We start from the raw sequence: 19,727 nt of genomic DNA, 5'->3' as shown, positions 1-19,727 counted from the left end.
TGCAGTCAGATTACTGTATACACCAAACATTTGAATAAATATCAAACATTCCATTGTGGCACAACATAAAACCAGAATTTGATAAGATATGATAGCAAGAACATTTTCAGGTGGAATGTGGCTAAGAAAGCAAGTCAAAGGCAGCATAAAAGCAAAAGAGGAAAAGCTAGAGGATTAGGAACCTTTTAAAAACCATAGAAGGCAATTTTAAAAAATGACAAAATGAATGTAAGCTAACTAATAATATAAAAGAGGATACCAAAAGCTTTTCCCCCAGATATATAGTGTAAAAGAGAGGTGAGAGAGGATATCAGACTTCTAGAAAATGATGCTGTAGTAGTAATGGGTGACAAAAATGGCATATGAACTTAATAAGTAATGTGTCAGTCTCCAATGTAGAAGACACTAGCAGTACGCCAGAAATTCAAGTTTCCGGGGGCAGGAGTGATAGTACTGTAGTTGTTATTAATAAGGAAAAGGGTGACAGAAACTGTAAGGTCTGAAGGTAGTCAAGTCACCAAGATGAGATGGACTACTCCCCAGGGTTTCTGAAAGAGGGAGCTGAAGAGATTGTGGATGCATTAAGTAGTGATCTATCAAGAAACACTAGATTTTGGAATGGTCTGGAGGACTGGAAAATCGCAAGTGTCACTCCATTTTTTAAGGAGGCAAAAGATAGGAAATTATAGGCAATTAGCCTGGCTTCAGTAGTTGATAAGATATTGGAGTCCATTATAAAGGATGAGGTTTCTGAGTACTTGGAGGCACCTGATAAAATAAGCCAAAGTCAGCATAGTTTCCTTAAAGAGACATCTTGCCTGACAAATCTGTTGGAATTTTTTGATGAAATAACAGGTAGGAGAGACAAAGAAGTCAATGGATGTTATTTGCTTGGATTCTAAAAAGGACTTGGAAAAGGTGCCGCACACAGGTGTCCATGCTTCTTTAGGTAATATACTAGCACAGATTAACGATTGGCTGCCTGGCAGGAGGCAAAGATTGGGAATAAAAGGGGCCTTTCCTTGTTGGCTGCTGGTACTAGTGCTGTTTCGCAGAGTCAGTTATGGGACCCCTCCTTTTCACTTTAATCTGTCATCCAAATTATGACATATAATGGCTTCGTGGTCATGTTTACAAACAATAGAGAGATGGGTGGACAGGCAGGTGGTGTTGAGGAAGCAGGGAGTCTGCATAAGGACTTGGATAGATTAGGAGAATGGGCAAAGTGGCAGATGGAACACAGTGTACGGAAGAGTAGAAGGAATAAAGGTGTACACTATTTTCTAAATGGGGAGCAAATTTAGAAATAACAGGACCAAAGGGATGTAGGCATTCTTGTGCAAGGTTCTCCAAAAGCTAGCTTGCAGGTTGAGTCAATGATAAGGAAGACAAATGCAATATTAGCATTCAATTTGAGTAGACTAAAATATGAAAGCAAGGATGCAATGCTCAGGTTTGACGAGGCATTGGTTAGATGACACCTGGTGTACTGAGAGCAGCTTTGGGCCCCTTGTCTAGGATACGGTCCAGAAGAGGTTTACAAGAATAATCCTGTTAACAGTTAACATATTAGGAGCATTTGATGGCCCTGGGCCTGTACTTAGAACATGGATGAGTGGATCTTGCTGAAATCTACCAAATATTTAAAGTCCTAGATGGATGATTCCTATAGCTGGGAAACCTAGCAGCACAGGGCACAGCCTTAGAATAGAAGGATGTTCCTTTAGAGCAGAATTGAGGAATTTTAACGAGGATGGTGAATCTGTGGAATTCATTGCTAGATGGCTGTGGAGACCCAGTGATTGGGTATATTTACAGCGGGGTTCTGTGGAATTCATTGCTAGATGGCTGTGGAGACCCAGTGATTGGGTATATTTAAAGAGGGGTTGATAGGTTTTTGATTAGTAAGGGCATCAAGGGTTACAGGGAGAAGGCAGGGGAATGAGGTTGAGTGAACAAAATCAGCCAAGATGGAATGAAGGAACACATTCAATGGGCCAAATAGCCTAACTCTGCTCCTATGTCTTATGGGCTTGATGTAGTTAATTATAAAGCTGTTTTGTTTCATTGTTTTCTGATTGTTATAAAGGGGCAAAGACAATTTACCCATAAACAAGAGAAAATCTGTGGATGCTGGAAATCCAAGCAACACACACAACATGCTGGAGGAACTCAGCGGGCCGAGCAGCATCTATGAAAAAGCATACAATTGACCTTTCAGGCCGAGACCCTTCACTGAGTCCTGCTGAAGGGTTTTGGCCCGAAACGTCGACTGTACTCTTTTCCATAGATGCTGCTGGGCCTGCTGAGTTCCTCCTGCATTTAGTTTATGCTGCTAAGACAATTTGCCCTCTAGCTTTCAACTCATTGGAGATGAAGTCAATGTTCACGTATGGGTAATGGGACTGAGGCTTTGTTGTTAACTCACAAAATGAACGAGCCAAACAAAAAGCCATTCAAATTGAAAATCCAATACAATTAATTGTACATTTTAGAAATGTATTAATTGTATTAAATGTATAAATCAATTAATTGTACATTTTAGAAATGTATTATATTAAATTGTAGTAATTAGTTGTATTAAATGTATAAATCAATTAATATTGCTCACAAGAAGCTAGTGAAACAGTATTCAACAAACATAACAAAAATCCCTTTGAGAAATCACACTCCTTGATGCAGGCTCTCTTTCTACATAATTACTTGCACAACCACAGCATACGGAAGGTCACTGGAGCCAATGCAATAATTGAAATAGGAAAATCTCTCAGAATGAAGATCTGACAGTGAATTGTTTAAGAGGAACATTTTATTGGAGACTGTAATGAAACAGATGAGATTCCAGAGACTTCAGTGAAATGTTACTGACACTTTCCCCCTCAACATGCATAGACTGATTCATATTCATTTTCATAACATTTTCACATTCACAGGACTCCTCCCAGCATTACCCCAAGACTCTGAAGGAAAAAATAACAGCTGTCATTTTAATTACATTTCAAGACCTATGAAGAAGAACTATCATCAACTAGGTGGAACAGGGAAAAAAATTAAAGGCAATGAAAACTACAGCAGTGAATAATATTAAGCAAGGCACTGTCATACATTAAGTACCAAACAGATAATAAATTTTGATCAAAGAATCATGAACAGTATTTGGTATTATTAACCAGTTTATACTCAAGTCCTACGTTACAATAAAGTCAGCTTTTTAGAAATGCCCATACTTTCATCATTTTCCACTGAGTTAGAAACTTACAATTTTCAGTCCAATTAAAATATTTACTGACCTAAGGGGCATTCAAGTACGCTATTACTGATCAGAGATTATGCACTACATACAGTGTTGCAATAGTTCAAACTCCATATAGGTTCTTTTAAGGTAATTGCGTTCAAGGTGATGGAAGGGTGCTTGGGTATTAAGACATCTATCCTACTTCAGACATGTGACGTCAGCATTACGCATCCCTGGACAAGATATACAGGTAGATGCAAAGAAGTTTCTTTGAAATTGACCCTAGTGCATTCCAAGTCTCATTCATTGTGGTATTTTTGACCAACTGTATGGTTTCCAAGCAACTATTTCTAACAGGATGTGCAAGCTTGTGTTCATTAGTATAAGCCATCAGCAACAAGACCTGCACAATTGCTGTCTTACAGAATTATAGGCACCTAAAATCAAACTTACTAGAGTCCATAAATAGTAAGTGCTACAAAGAAACCTCAATACTCAAACCTATTTTAAAAAACAAAAGCCAGTTCTCTCCGCCATTTCTTGAAACTGAAGCTACAGCCATTGTATTCCATTCAGTTAAGCAATTTCTTCAATGAGAGATGGTCTTACATTAACCATCAATTTTTGGAGCACTCTGAAAATACATAAATAATTTGGGGAAATTCTTTAAAGAATTGTAAGACAACTGCAGAATGTTTTGATGGAGTACAGAATGGATAAGGGAAACCTGGTTGAAGTGCAGCATGAACTTGCAAACGTTATTCAATAAAGTGCCACACAAGACTTGCTATCACAATGAAATAGAAGGCTGAAAGAGTGTGGATGGAAAATTGACCAAAACAGAGTAAATAGTAGTGGGGAAATATTGTTTGACTCTGAGGGACACATCATGGGATTCACCATGGATCAGTATTGCTTTATTTCAAATATATATTAATGACTGTAGATTTCAGATATATATATATACAAGCTGGTGCATAAAACTTCAAAGTACGTACAATATTTGATTGTGGAAATGTAAACAGAATAAAAAGCATGGATTGGTTTTTCCAAGTTTAAACATTAGTTTGATTTAAAATATCAGATAGACTGAGTGTCTGAATAGAGAAAAGCCCCCCCCCCTTCTTATAGTATTAAATTCTAAAATATTCAAGTCTTTTTCGTGACAGGATTATTTTCTATGTAATAGTAACCAGATTAAAGATACTTTAAACAAAGGTCTTAAATAAATTAAAAATCGGTGCACTTCAGAATTTGTCTCCTAGATTTTGAGGTCACATTCCAGTTTTCATTAATTGGTCTGATAATTAGCACACAATAATCTGCCTTTAAAGAAATATCAAAATTATGAACAACACATGGTGCTTGGGCCAAATCAAGTTTTTTTTGGAGAGGTAGAAAAATTATTTTTTTTTAAATAAAGCATTATTGCCTATTACACATAATTACCTAATATACATCACCACCTGAATGGAGACCAAGGGAAGTTGGAACTTCCATAAACCATAATATAGAAAAACATCAGCTCTACTTGAAGCAATCGAGATTGTACTTAATGAGACCTGACCCATTTCTTCTGAACTTAGATAAGTTATTGAGTGCTTCTCAGATAGGAGAGCAGTTTTTCCATGCTAGTCTGAAGGTGCTGACCCCAGGGCACTTATTGACATTATGAAGGATGTTCTCTTTAGTGAGATCAAAATGGTCAAATACAGAGGAGGAGCCCAAACCAGCAGGTCTCCATTTAGAAAACAAATTGCTTTCAAATTATATTGTGGGATAATGAGGTCTAAAGATATTTATCCCACTTTAAAATAATTAGAAGAGCCCTGGTAAAATAGCAGCTGTTAAGTGAACATTGAATAAACAATCATTTTAATAATAATTCCCTGGGGATTTCCCCTCTAAATGGGGGTGTGCAATTAATAGTCCAAGATTTTAAATGTTTAAGAAACTTTGGCCGATAGGCCAATAAATTAAACTACCAGAAGGTGTACTTAGCCTTCCACATCAAATGCTGAAATTCACTTGCTCCTTCTGAAAAGTTTCAATTTGACCACAAAGTTACTGTATTGGGCCTAGAGAATTATTTGGAGTTGCTATCAATTATGTCTTCCTCCACCACCACCTCCCTGGCCATCTTAATATTTCCCTGTCAAGTTCAATTAGTCTAAAGATGAGTTCCTCTAATGAAGTAAACACATGCTCCTGCATATACATTAAACTTCATCCATCCCATTATAACATACAAAGTTATAGGCTTAACTGGAATGGAAAAGAAGAGCTTCATCACAAATGTTTGCATGCAAGGAAAAAATGAAAGCCAGTTTGAATTTACCTTACAATAATTTAAATGCATTCAAGGCTCAGTTGGGTGGGGCAGGAAGGGGTGAGAAGAGAGACAAAATAAAGTGAGAGGTTAAGGTGAAGGGGAAGAAAATGGGTATTTTAAAAAAAGAGGGTCAAAATCAAGACAATCCATTCCATAATTAGCCAAATGTCTGTTGCTAAATCAGTACAACTGTAGTGAATCCTACAAGAGACAAAATATTTTAAAAGAATAAGCATGCTGTTAAGACAAAATTGAGCAGGATTTTCATATGATTCACGGTTCCCACACACTTAATGCCAAAAGTTTTCACACAATTCCAAGTTCTAAACATTAGATAGTTGGATTTTTATTTAGTTTTTTTTTGATAAAATTTTAATCCTTTCCAATCTAGAACCATCACAGACCAAAGTTTCAGCAATCTGCTGTAATGTGAAGCACGTACAAATCCAGGTTACCGATTAGTCAGTTGACAACAGGTTCAGGAGGTTCATAGTACAGTTGACCAAATCTTCAAGAAATCACCCAGTGTTCTGGAAATCACAAGGCAGGTAGTCTTCTCCTTTGTAAAAGTTACTGAAGTTCAGTCTTCTATCAAGTGTTGCTATTTCCGTGCCTCCTAAGCAGTAAAAATCATAGTTTTCCCTCTCTGAAGACAGGAAAGGGTTAATATGCTGTATGGTAGGTAACTGCAGCACTATAAATTGATGATAAACTTTTAAACACTTTCCAGTATTGACAGTAATTAACAGTGAGCAGTGGAGTTATCTTTATGCATCACTAAGAGCCTGCAAGATGAACAGAAAAAAAATTATACTGATGCAAGAATTCACTTTTAAAATCTCTTTTCCAAATTTCAGAAGATTTACAGACTACAATCTCAGAAACTTCGGAAATATTCTGGAAATAACAAAAGTTCACTTATCTGAAAATGGTGCCAGCTGGAAATAAATTTCCATTTTGACTGAACTAGGAATCACAGAAGGCAAACAATTTCTAAAATGTGAAAAAAGAGGTTCTACATGGCAGTGTTATTTGAATTTATATATTGAAATGTCAAAGCCTTCCAGAAGTGAGTGGCAGGAATTGTTGTAATAAAACCCAACACCGAAAACATTAAGTTAGGCAGGAAATTTTTGCTTTCTAAATTTTGATATGGGAGCTTCTAAATTAACCAGAACAAGAAGCAATGTCTGAGCAAGGGAAGTTTTTAGTTGGAAAGGATAATCACAAACTGGAATACAAAGCTTGCATTGCAAAGGCAAGAGGAATGACCAGGGATAACATTTCACATTGGTATGTGTGATTAGAGCTTTGCCAACAATGTGACAGAAGAATAAGGAGTTTGGGGTAGAAACATAAAGCATTTAAAATTCCTTGTTGGGAAAAGTACTAAAAACCATCGTAGACTTCAAACTTGTCAGAAATACCCAGTAGGATTACCTTTCTGGCAAACTCTGGAAGAACAAATGCAGCCCTATGCATTTCTGCATTGTAATATTTCATTTGCATCCTATTCACTTCATCAGCTGACAGCTGCCGTACTGGTTCACGAAAATTTGTCTCCTGTGAAATAATCCAATGAATTAGTTTATGCTACAACAAAAACATGAAAATTCTGTAAAGTACTTTTACTTTAATTTTAATGACAAGCACACAAGTTTTTTTTAACATTGGTAGGTACAGGTGTACCTTTCACCACTGAAACCAGCAGTCTGTTTGACCTCAAACTTGCTTTGAAATGTTTAAACAAACCACTTCAAAGCAAGAGTGTGTTGAATTCACACATACGTATTTAGTCAGCAGTACTACTCTGAAGAAGTTTAAATCTTCCAGCGTGTTGAGAGTGTCACATTTTCATATGGTCACTGTGATATTTACACATTTGTCTGCGCTAACAAATGCTGATCTGCAACACATACAAAATGTTGGAGGAACTCAGCAGGCCAGGCAGCATCTATGGAAGAGTACAGTCAAAATGTTTCAGGCTGAGACCCTTCAGCAGAACTGAAGAAAAAAAATATGAGTAGCCGCTTTAAAAGGTAGGGCAAGGGGGCAGGAAAGACACGAGGTGATAGGCAAAACCAGGAGGGGAAGGGGTGAAGAAAAGAGCTGGGAAATTGATTGGTGACAGATTAAGGACAGCAAAAGGGGAAATATAATAGTAGAGGACAGAAGGCCATGGAAGAAAGGAAAAGGGAAGGAGAACCAGAGCGAGGCGATGGGCAGGCAAAGCGATAAGGTGAGAGAGGCAAATGGGGATGGGGAATGGTGAAGGGGGGCTGGGGAGGGTAATTACCAGAAGTTCGAGAAATCAATGCTCATGTCATCAGGTTGGAGACTACATTGTTCCTCCAGCCCAAGTGTGACATGGAGGCTGGTGGGGACAAAGGAGATGTCCTCCTTTTTCAAAGAAAGGGACTTCCCTTCCTCCACCATCAATGCTGCCCTCAACCGCATCTCTTCCATTTTACACGTCTTCCCTAACCCATCCTCCCACCACCCTTCTAGGGATAGGGTTCCTCTTGTCCTCACCTACCACCCTCTGCATCTAGCACACAATCCTCCGTAACTTCTGCCATCTCCACCTTCACCTCCCCCCCCCCCCCTTCTGTAGGGATCGTTCTCTACACAACTCCCTTATCCATTCATCCCTCCCCACTGATTTCCCTCCTGGCACTTATCCTTGCAAATGGAACAAGTGCTACACCTGCCCTTACACCTCCTCCCTCACTACCATTCAGGGCCCCAAACTGTCCTTCCAGGTGAGGCGACACTTCACCTGCAAGTCTGTTGCGGTGGTATACTATGTCCGGTGCTCTTGGTGTGGCGTCCGGTGTCCCAACACGGGTTGGGAGACTGCTTCTCAGAGCACCTATGCTCCATCCGCCAGACGAAGCGGGATCTCGCAGGTGCCACCCATTTTAATTCCACTTCCCATTCCGATATGTCTATCCATGGCTTCCTCTACTCTCGTGACGTGGCTACACTCAGGTTGGAGGAACACCACCTTATATTTTGTCTGGGCAACCAGATGACATAAACATCAATTTCTCGAACTTCCAGTAATGACGCCACACCCCCCTCACCATTCCCCATCCCTTCATCTCTGTGCTTGCTCATCACCTCCCTCTACTGTTCCTTACCCTTTTCTTTCTTCTATTGCCTTCTATCCTCTCCTATTTATTCTCCCTTCTCCAGCCCTGTAACTCCTTCACCAATCAACTGCCCAGCTCTTTACTTCACCACGTTCCCTCTCAGTTTCACCTATCACATTGTGTTTCTTCTGCTCCTGCACCTTTAAAATCTACTCCCCATCTTTTTTACTCCAGTTCTGAAGGATTTAGGCCTGGAGTGTCAACTGTACTCTTTTCCATAGATGTTGCCTAGCCTGCCGAGTTCCTCCAGCATTGTGTGTGTTGTTGGCACAATTAAATGTTTATTGTACATCAATATTCTCAGTGACACTAAATATATTGAGGTGACTGTGGTACTCTCATAAGTGCCTCAGTCTATTACTTTTAATCCTCATGATAAGCCTTAGCACCAGCTCACTTATATTGCAGCATTGCCAACAAACCCATTAGAAATCATTGGCCCAACAAATACTGACCATTCTCTGTTCAATTCAATGACAAATGCCAAACACAGCACATGATGTTAAAATACAGCTCACTCACAAATAGCAGATAGAAATTTGTCAGAACAAACCGAAGAACATTTGACTTACAGGATTTTTACTGCACAGCATGAAGCCAATCTGCCCACTGGGGTATGTAGGTATTGTGCTATATGCATATTCAACCACTGGAAACAGAGACTTGCAGAACCTCTGCATCTCCTTTATGAGCTTAAGGTGCAACCACTGACATTCACCTACAAAAGACAGAATCACATCAAAACGCAGAAAACCTCAGCTTTCTCCACTACTAAGCTGTTGTCACCTGCATTACTTTCCTCTCCAAATTTACCCCACACCTTTATGTAGTCTTGTGCCGGCTGGCCATTGTTTATATGAGGAAGCATTACATTAAGTGCAAAAAATCACCAACATTGTACAAAGTTCAAAGTAAATTTATTATCAAAGTACATGTATGTCACAATATACAACAGAGATTCATTTTCCTGAGGGCATACTCAAAAAGTCTTCGAATAACCATAACAGAATCAATGAAACACCACCCAACTAGTATGTTCAAACAGCATGTAGAAGACACCGAACTGCAAATACAAAAAGAAACAACAATAATAAATAAATAAATAAATAAATAAATAAGCAATAAGAATCAAGAACATGAGATGAAAAGCTCTTGAAAATGAGTTCATTGGTTGTGGGAGCATTTCATTGATGGGGCGCCAAGCCAAAAAGAATCAAACTTGAACCTTTTGAAATTATGGGCCAGGGCATGAAATAGATGATTAAAATTTGCTTCATTGCTAAAGCAAACATTAAGAGCTACATATATTACAACAAAGCTTGAATTATTTATTCAACCATTTAAGAGCTTATGGGGTCACCAATGAAGACTTTAAAGAGTTAGGAAGAGGGAATGCAAAACTACATATATGGAATTAACATTCAAGTTTTCATAGCTGGGGGTGGTGGTAGTGATTAGCTCCCATTACTTATTAAATTCTCCCAATAGTGTGCGTCTCAAATAGCCTTTGAAATCCAAGTCCAGCTCCTGGCCTTCACGTGGCTTAGATACTAAGCCAGGCCGAACCATTTCTACTGACAGGAGAAGGGGCAAAGGTGGGTTACTGGTGCCATAAAACCAGTCACTTCAGGTAGATGGGGTTTGTTAGGGGTGGTTGGCAGCTCATCTAGAAGGAAAACTCTGATCTCAAACCTCCAGTGCCTTGTCGCTATACTCACTCATGGGGAAGGCTTCAGGAGTAAACCACAAGGGAAAAATACAGAGCTGGAGTCCCCAAGACAGTCCTGCTCTGAGTTCAATGCTGTCTGGAAACTCCTGCAGTACCAGTGGTGTCAAATTGAATCAGTCTCTGCCGTTCCTTTGGATTCATCAACTGTGTGGAGAAATGTAGCCTCCTGCATAGGCAACAGCTTGCTCTCTATACCCTACTGCCCTGGCTTGTGTATCATGTAGACAGCTAGGATACAATATGCATGGTCAACCCTAACCAGTTGAAGTCCCCAGTAAATTATTCAGACTGGAGGTTTAGTTCATGACCTTAGAAAACTAAGATAAAGCAGTTAAGTACCCTCAGATATTAAACACAGGAACTTTAACTGGGGCTGTTGGAGACCCTGACCTGGAGTTACACTCTGACTTCGGCTCTTTGCGGGAAGGGGACCCACACACAGGGCCTCACGACCGACGGCTTTTTGGTATCTCAATGACACAGTCTGGAAGACTTGCAGACCATATTTTCGTGGCTCTGGAGACAGGCTGATTCAAGGCCGGTGACCCTGACTGGCATGTCAAGGGAGAACACAGAACATGGGAGGCAGCGGGTTAGCTGCCGTGGGCTATTTGTCCAGACACCTGAGCCTTGGAGCGGACTCTCTGAGCGCAGAGCTCAGAAAAAGGGACACAACAGACTTTGTTTTTTAAAACAACTTGCTGATTTATAATGTTTTGTCCCTATTTCACAGCGAGAGGGGAGACACCACTTTTTCCCTTATTAGGGAGAGAAAGAGAGAGAGCCTGTGGTATATCAAATTACCGGGTGAATGAGCAGTCTTTGGGTTACTGCAAGTCCATGTCTTTAGTGATGCTTTGCTACATGCTTGAATGCTCAGAGGGGGTGGTCATTGCCTTGCTGCTGCTTGTGCACGGGAGGGGGGAGCTTTGGGGTTCTAACGTTTAACTGTCATTCATTCTTTGGGGCACTCCTCTGTTTTCATGGATGTTTGCGAAGAAAAAGAACTGCAGTATATTGTATACATTTCTCTGATATTAAATGTACTTATTGAACTAACATATTAAAGATATTTTAGTACAGTTTTTCAGCACTAATTTCCACAAGATTATTACACAGAACTTATATGCACAATAAGCCTATCGAAAAGCAGGTTGAGCACCTTTATCTGAACTTCTAAAATCTGAATTTCTTTTGACATGACACAAGGCCTTCATCAGGTCTCAGCCCAAAATGTGACTGTTTACTCTTTTTCATAGATGCTGCTTGGCCTGCTGAGTTCCTTCAGCAATTTTCATGTTGATTAAACCAGTTAGAATTAACAGAACAAAAGAAGTCACCTAAAGCACGAAGTTGAAGGCAGAGGCCTGAGCTACAAACAATGGGAATCTGACGCAGGTCAGTCAGATAACCTCAAGCCAATGACGTTGAAACAACATAGATTGACCGCTTCAGGGTTTACCAAACTGCTAGAAAACTTACCACCCCACACCCTCAAGCAAATGAAATTACAATAGAGCCAGAATAACACAGAGGGAGTGGATTTAGTGTCAGAAGATAAAGGGGAATTTGTCATTTTGGTACCAAGATACCAGCACACACTTTTTTTTAATCTGACTGAAATAATGGTGTCTGTCTACAATTAAACAGTTACTTAGTCATCTTCTTGGGAGACAACTAGGCAGAAATGCTATTTCTGTGACCCATTATTTTGACAACCAGTCAAAAATAGAAGGTAAAGAGGACTATTGGAATTATTGGGAGCAGGCTGTGCATCAGAGATAGCAATGGTCAAGACCTTAGATAGAGTAGAATTAGAAACCTAGATGCAGTCCTCCAGCAGAAAATATGGGATATTAATGGAGAAAATTATCAAGATCAGATACAGACTAATCAGGTTGGTCAATATGTGTCCCAAGTGACCTGCTTAAATTTCCAAAGCCCCTTCAAAACACAACAAACCTGATTATTGATCACATAGAACTCACTACTAGGAAAACACACAAGACTGATATTTGTGCTAAATACACCAGTTGGTTGCCTCTGCCATGATTGGCACAAATTTATAACAACTTGATGCATATCAAGTACCGAACTGGGTATCAGATAAGCAGCTAAAAGAATTGGTCACAGAAATAGTAACCTTGTGTCACCTTACAAGTCTTAAACTAACCAATAAGAGTACTGGCAGCTGTGACAATGAGAAAGGAAGGTTTTGTGTTGGTGTAGTGTTCCACATGGAAATAATTTAACACATCTTTTGAATAGGGTTCACAATCTGGGCAAATATCATAGAAGACTTGGATGCCCTTAAGTAACCCACCAACACATATTATTGTTGTGAATGGTATTGGGAAAGGTTTATCAAGATGCCATGAAGGGGAACACCACTGGTCACCAGAACAAATGACAATACAGAGGAACTTATGAATTGCAGTTTCAGTACTTATGACAACTGTTCATTGTTTATTTTGCTTGTGAATAATCAGTCTTTCTTTCAATATGCATTGGTGAGACAGATATATTATATTGCAACAGTGGCCAAGGGAAAGAAACAGTGCCTTTTGTAAAGTCACAATGTTACAATCGGGAACGTGACTTTAGATCTGGCTATCTGCAAGATGAACTTTGTCTCAGCCAGCAGTAGACGTGCTAACAAAGGAGAACCTCACAATCCAACACACTGAATAGGATCAATATTTGTGGGACTGTGCTGTTACTGAGTTGCCACTGGTTTCTCACTTGACTGCAGACTGGACACATGTTGTGGAGGAGGCAATACAGTAAACACACTAAAGTAATTAAAGCACATGCTGGTAAGGCAAATGAAGTATAGAGTACTCAAATATTAGAAGTAAGGTTTGGAATTGGGTATCAAATTGTCAAATACATTTGTGGGTAAGAATAGTATCGCATACTGCTGTAATACTAATTTTATATACGTTGATAATTTAATGCTTAATGTATACCAACTTAGAAGGTAGAAGACTAAACGTGTAAAATTTAGAGGATGACACTCTTATAAAACAGAAGAGGTAACTGTTGGTATAAAAAGTGTGTAAATTCAGTAAGTAAATGTTACTTCCACATTTATATAATTTAAGTATTGCACACCTATAGTGGAAGTCCATGGCAGTCCTTTGGGCAGTCAACAGAACATGAGGAGGATACTGATCTTACGATAATTATCTTTGTATCGAGGAGGGAGACAGTGGCCAGAAAGAACTACAATTAGTAAACAGAACTGGAGGCGGCCATTTTGTGAGACTGCATTTGCAGCCACTATTTTGTGAACTGTTTGATAAACTGATTCTTACTCTGGGATAACTTAATCAGAGGAAATGAATGTGGACACAATAAGTTTCTGTTAATGATCTACTAAACTATAACTGTTTATTGTGTCAGATAATCTCATCATCTGGGCCCGGTGTCTGGGTGACCCAGTTTACCTGGTTTGAACCACTCAGAGTTGAATAGAATAAAAGTCACCCAAGGCACAAAGTTGAAGGCAAAGCCCATAAAACAATACTGCTTGTAGCATTACAGTAAAACATAATTCTTTTGGCCTCAGTGACACAGCTTAATTTACCAAGTGAAATGGAAATTAAAACAACAGCTTCATATCCCCATGATAAACAACTTTAAAAATAGTTTATTAAGGAAAATACGATTAAGAAAACAAGATTTAATTATATACACTACTTCAAGTTGGAAGGTAGAAAAAATAAAATTCGGAGCATCAGGAAACAATAATAAAGCACAAATTCTATATGCAAAAAAATACCAACTTCTAACCTTGCGCACCAAGGATTCCACCTTCACGCAATGCATTCTTCATCAGTCGATAGTACGATTCTTGAAATAGACTCTCAGCGGGACCTTGGAGTCAGATGAAAGAAAAGTAAAAGAGCAAGAACATCAGTTAACAAGATAGTAGAACAAATAAGATGTGCATAGATTAAAAAGATCATTAATTACAAGCATATTTCATACTTATACAGTTGACCTCATGCCCCTTTCACCCACTTAGTAATTTGGTAAATATAACTGGACCTTAATTAACAAGCTCTTGGTGTGGAGAAATGGAAAATGCATTTATTCCTAGAATAGCTGAATTAAGGGTGCAATGACAGGTGCTAAACATTATGGACTATCAGCAATAAATCAGTAACCATCTAGCCTTCAAAGCTTACATAAAATGCAAGGCTTCCACTAGTAACAGTCACTGAAGAAGTTCAGGCTAATTTAGAAAAACTGGTACTCACGAAAGTCAGACCATTTTTGTGAGCAGTAGAGGTACATAGCTGCACTTGAATAAAGCCTCTTCTGCATTATGACATAGCTCAATATTCTACTGAAATATTTACATATTAATAGAAGGGCTCCTTTTAGGCTAAAGGACTGGAAGGAGACATTTTTGAATTAATATGTTAATGTTTTAAAGATGATGGTAAATTAGAACCAGACAGTTCAATCAGCTAAGGACAAAATACATAAAGTGCCATCTTACACCCATCATTGCATGGAACAGCTTGTGGCAATGATTACAAGCAGTTTGCATGATAGACACCAATGACTAATGTAGGCTCATCCACTGGGTAATAGTAACTGAACTTTCAAATGTGTTGAGCTTTCTCTAAAATCCTACATTTCAACTGAAGAATAATATTCTGACAGACCTAAATTTATTTACCATATTCTGAACCTAGCTCTTCCAAATAATTTTTTGTCCAAAGACCAGAGAACTACAAATTGACCTTTCATCAACAAGTTTATTAAGTTCGGTTAAGATCATGAGATGCAGTCAAATATCAGGAGGGTGTTATTCTCAAGATATCCACTCTTTAAACATTTGAGAATACTTCCACTTCTTCAGGAAAGCTGCTGGAATCCAGCAGCCATTCATCTTCACTCATTGCCAGTTGGACTCTTCAGTATTCGTACCTACTGGATCTGAGGAATCAGTGATAATTACATCAAATGCATCCTGGTTCTCCTTCATGAACTCAAAGCCATCACCAACATGGAGTTTCAACTTTGGGCTCGAGAAACCCACAGCCATACCAGGAAGGTATCGTTTGGAGACTTTTATTACATCCTAAAGATTTAAAAACAAAATTCAAAATTCAAGTAATGCAAGTGTACCACAGTGTCACATGTTCACTTAATAAATAGTAAGTATCTTGCCAGTGTAACAAATAGAAAACAGGGCATGGTAAGGAACTTGCCTCTGGCTGTGGGAAAAGTTGGGATAATAACTTCATCAATAAAGATCCTACTCATATCATGACCGAGTCAAAATGACTTTTAGATCATGGAACATCTGAAGTCAATAACATATGCTTGAAAGGCAAATAGCTCAGTTCTTCTCACTAAAAACAACTAAAATTAATTCAAAAATAGAAAATGGACAGCTTGGTTGGAATTAAATATACTTATTAGAAAGTTAATGATCATAACCTAAAATGGACCACTTCCAAACAGTTTAATTGATCATTGAAGAACACAGATTCTGTGCAGAAATATTTCTGTCATACCAGTTTGTAAAACAATTTCTGTATTACATGGAAATTATGCCCTGATATGCTCAATTTATTGATAAAATTTATGCAGTTACCAGTAACAGAGAAGTAGATCTGTACAGAGTACGAGCCACGTAGAAGACTGAGGAAAACCATTTAATACAGTTAATCCAGCAACTTCCTTATCACTCTATACAAATTACAAAACCAACAGGAAAATAGAAGTGTAAAATTAAAGAAATAGAAATGCTGGAAATCTAAAATAAAAATTCAAAAAACAAAATGCTGTAAAGACTCAGATGCCCCCACCAAAATGACTTCAATGGTTAATTCTGTTACTCTTCCTACATATGTTGCCTGACCTGCTGAGTTCTTCCAGCATTTTCTATTTTTATATTAGAGAAAATAAAATACCTGTAATACATTTTATAATATCTGAAAAGTTCCTTTATTATATAATAATCATTATCCCAAATAGAAATCTATGCATGCTGAATATCCCCCCTCTTGCCCCCACCAAAGCGCAGGTTATGGAATCACAATCATACAATACAGAATGCAGGAATTCAGCACATCAAACCCATCCCAGCTTTTCATTCAATCTCTGAACCATTTAAATAAACTGCAACAGTGAAAAATAAATTACTTACATAATTTCTTCTTGAAATCACAATCATTTCCGCTTTCACAATTCTCAGGCAGTGACATTTACTTTCTCTCTGGTTGTCTACAGGTTTTTTGCTAAACACTTTAATCTTCACCCCCTACAACTCATCTACCAATGTGAATAGCTTCCACTTAGTTTTAATTATTTATCAAATCTCTTCTCAACTTTCTTTGACACAAGAACAATCCGTTTTCTAATTAACTTGGGGACAACTCAAGGATCTTTTTAAGACTATCTTTTCCCAAGCTTCTACAAGATCTTATCCTCCTGAAACAGAACATTAAAAATTGAGTATTTTAGTTGTAGCTTTACTAGCTGTTTAGGGAGATTCATCATAGCTTCTTGCTTTCGTACTTAATGCATGTTTATAAGCATCAGAAATCTAACCACTATAATTAACAGCTATTTCTCATTGCTATAGAGTTATAGTCAAAGAGCACCACAGCACAGGAACAAGTCCTTTGGCCCATCCAGCCCACTCCGGTTGGTCTTCTGCTCATCTGCACCCAGAGCATAGCTCCCCACACCACTCTCATTCATGTTTCTATCCAAATTTCCTGCATCAACCACTTCTGCTGACAGCTCATTCCATGCTCACACCAAACTCACAGTTAAGAGCTCCCCCTCAGACTCTCCTGAAATATTTCACCTCTTGCCCTGCATCCATGACCTCTAGTTCTAGTCTCAGCCAAATACCTCTATATGATTACCACTCATTCTTCTACACTCCAGGTTAATTATTCCTTACAATAAGATTGTCACACATTGATTGGGATAACTAATGCGAGTAAATTCAGTGTTATAGCAAAGCAAATTACCAACTTGCATAGGATCCAGTGAAGCTTTTCAACATTTTGCAACGAGACAGGTAGGTTTTGATATTTGATCAAAATAAATGATTTTCTTGAAATCAGATGTAATTTGTTGATTTATGTTATATTTCTATATCTTCTTATAACATAGCAGGCTATTTGTCTTTCCAACTGATTTGACTACCATCCACCCACACAAGGAATGATGAACAATAGAAAACTGACTGAACAACCAGTAGGTTCTTGGGAATAAAAATCCAAAACACTGCACATATTGGAAACATGAAATAAAATCAGAAAAGGCTAGAAACATCCAAGCCAGGTAGGAACAGGTGAAAGAAGAACAAGACTGAGAAAAAGCTCTATGGGAATGCAACAGCTGTGAATGCTGCTTCACATGTAAAGTTAGATCATTAATGGATTTCATTTCCATAGTACTATAAGGCAAAATTATTTCAAGTTCATTAACCTTATTTTCCCAATTTTCCTCACCTGTATAACCAATAAGACCTCTGCAATAAGATAAGTCAGTCATATGATTCATTCTAAGTAAGCTCAGCAGGAAATTCAGAGGAAATTGTCTAGCTCAGTGGTAAAAATGTAGAATTCAATACCACATAATAACTGCTGCAAATAGTATGTTCTAAGCTGGATAACAAGTGAAGGAATAGGCATAAGAATGACACGTTAACGAGATTATGAAGCAGCTTGGAGGCTTTTATAGGAGCATAAACACTGGCATGGATCAAATAACCAGCAATAGATTGTACTGATGTCATTTCCATCCAAATGGAGCTGAAATCATTAAGGAACTTACCTTTAAACTATCTTATGACACAGTCCACTGCAAAAGCAAAAATACTGAAAATTTCACTTATGACTTTTTTTTTGCAAATTAACTCATGGCTCGCTAAGCAGTAATTATGTACCCCAGTCTAATTGTCTGTGCTCATCATAACGCCCCTGTACATTTCAAAATAACTTGTATCTCAATTTTTAATTTAATCTTGTGCTCTAAACTTTATAGCCATTTAGAACACTTAAGGTTACAGATTCCTGTATGGCACATTATTAAAAAATTGCTTCCTAGTTTGCTGCTTGCGTATATTCTTTAAATGAATCCACTGTTCAGCCAACTTGATGACATCAGCTGATGGCCACCAAGGAACCTTGTGAACAGATGTCTCCCAGATAATAAAATTCCGGAAACTCTTGGCACAAAAACTACTGTATCTTTGTGGGGAGCATAAGTGAGTGTAAATTCTGGACCACTGTGCAATCCCCAAGTCCCATTAAAGATATTCAAAATGTAATCCACATGAAGGGACGTGTTCCCATTACCTCATCGATTTCACACTGTGCTACAGACTCCACGGTGGAATGCTTCACAACTTCTCGCAATACTCCACCATCACCACCACCAATTATAAGCACCTAAAATATAACAAGAAACAAACAGTATTTACAAAATATTTTAATCACATTTAAGAATATACACAAAAAGGCAACTTTAGTAAATTGTGGGCATAACTTTCCTGAAAAATACTGCACTTGTGCACACTAGTGGCAAAGTGATGCTCTAATGAAGCAATCCCCACTCAGGTATTTACATAAGATTCCATGAAACAATTCAAAGTTCTCTTATCTTCCCCCAATCTAAATCCATCCCTCAATCACCAGAAAAGTCCGGTCATTTGACAATGCTATTTGTGTTCCTCTGCTAAGAAATTAGTTTCGGTGGTTTCTTAAGTGATAATAATAATTACATATTAAAATAGTAATTATAATCTTCTCCGTGGATTGTCACCTTGTCATGGTGGAGAAGCTTGTGTGGTCCTGTGATCCTGAGAGCAATGCCGCCTGGAGCTATGCTCCTGGTAGGGTCACCCATGGTGGTAAAGTCCAGGGCGAGGTCCCTGACAAAGAACAATCCAACCAAGACCTCAACGGTGGAACAGATGGACGAAGTTACTTCGAACTCAATGGCTGTGAAGGCAGATAAAGGCTGCAACAAATCCATCAGCTCCAATCATCGTGGTTTCCATGCCGTTGGAATCAGTTGGTTGATTTGTGAAGTATTGTGAGCTTCTTGGAGTGCAACATCAAGTACATGTTAAACAAATACACGCACAGGCATCTTCGCTCTGTTGGCCACTTCTTCAGGACGAAGACCATCATCCTTGACCTCAAAGGATAGCCACGAATAGTAACTACAATTTAAAAGTATTACATTGAATAGAGAATATCTTACTGATGTCCACACTCCTCAAGATAT

At 38.4% G+C, this 19,727-nt stretch overlaps 1 protein-coding gene across 1 annotated transcript in view; it reads right to left on the bottom strand.

Moving 5' to 3' along the window:
• Positions 1-2,791: 2,791 nt before the first annotated feature.
• srm (spermidine synthase) overlaps positions 2,792-19,727 on the bottom strand; it is a 30,187-nt gene continuing 13,251 nt past the window's right edge. Inside the window, exons 3-8 of the mRNA XM_072245090.1 lie at positions 18,794-18,886; positions 15,396-15,549; positions 14,247-14,330; positions 9,295-9,440; positions 7,008-7,130; positions 2,792-6,352 (exon numbers count right to left, since the gene is read on the bottom strand). Of these exons, the coding sequence (XP_072101191.1) occupies positions 6,335-6,352; positions 7,008-7,130; positions 9,295-9,440; positions 14,247-14,330; positions 15,396-15,549; positions 18,794-18,886 (618 nt within the window). The 3' untranslated portion in view covers positions 2,792-6,334. The remainder of the gene's footprint in view (positions 6,353-7,007; positions 7,131-9,294; positions 9,441-14,246; positions 14,331-15,395; positions 15,550-18,793; positions 18,887-19,727) is intronic.

This window comes from Mobula birostris, chromosome 27 (assembly GCF_030028105.1).
Source record: "Mobula birostris isolate sMobBir1 chromosome 27, sMobBir1.hap1, whole genome shotgun sequence".
Taxonomy (NCBI): domain Eukaryota; kingdom Metazoa; phylum Chordata; class Chondrichthyes; order Myliobatiformes; family Myliobatidae; genus Mobula; species Mobula birostris.
Note: the sequence above shows the minus strand (reverse complement) of the source record. Positions and strands in the feature narration are given on the sequence as shown.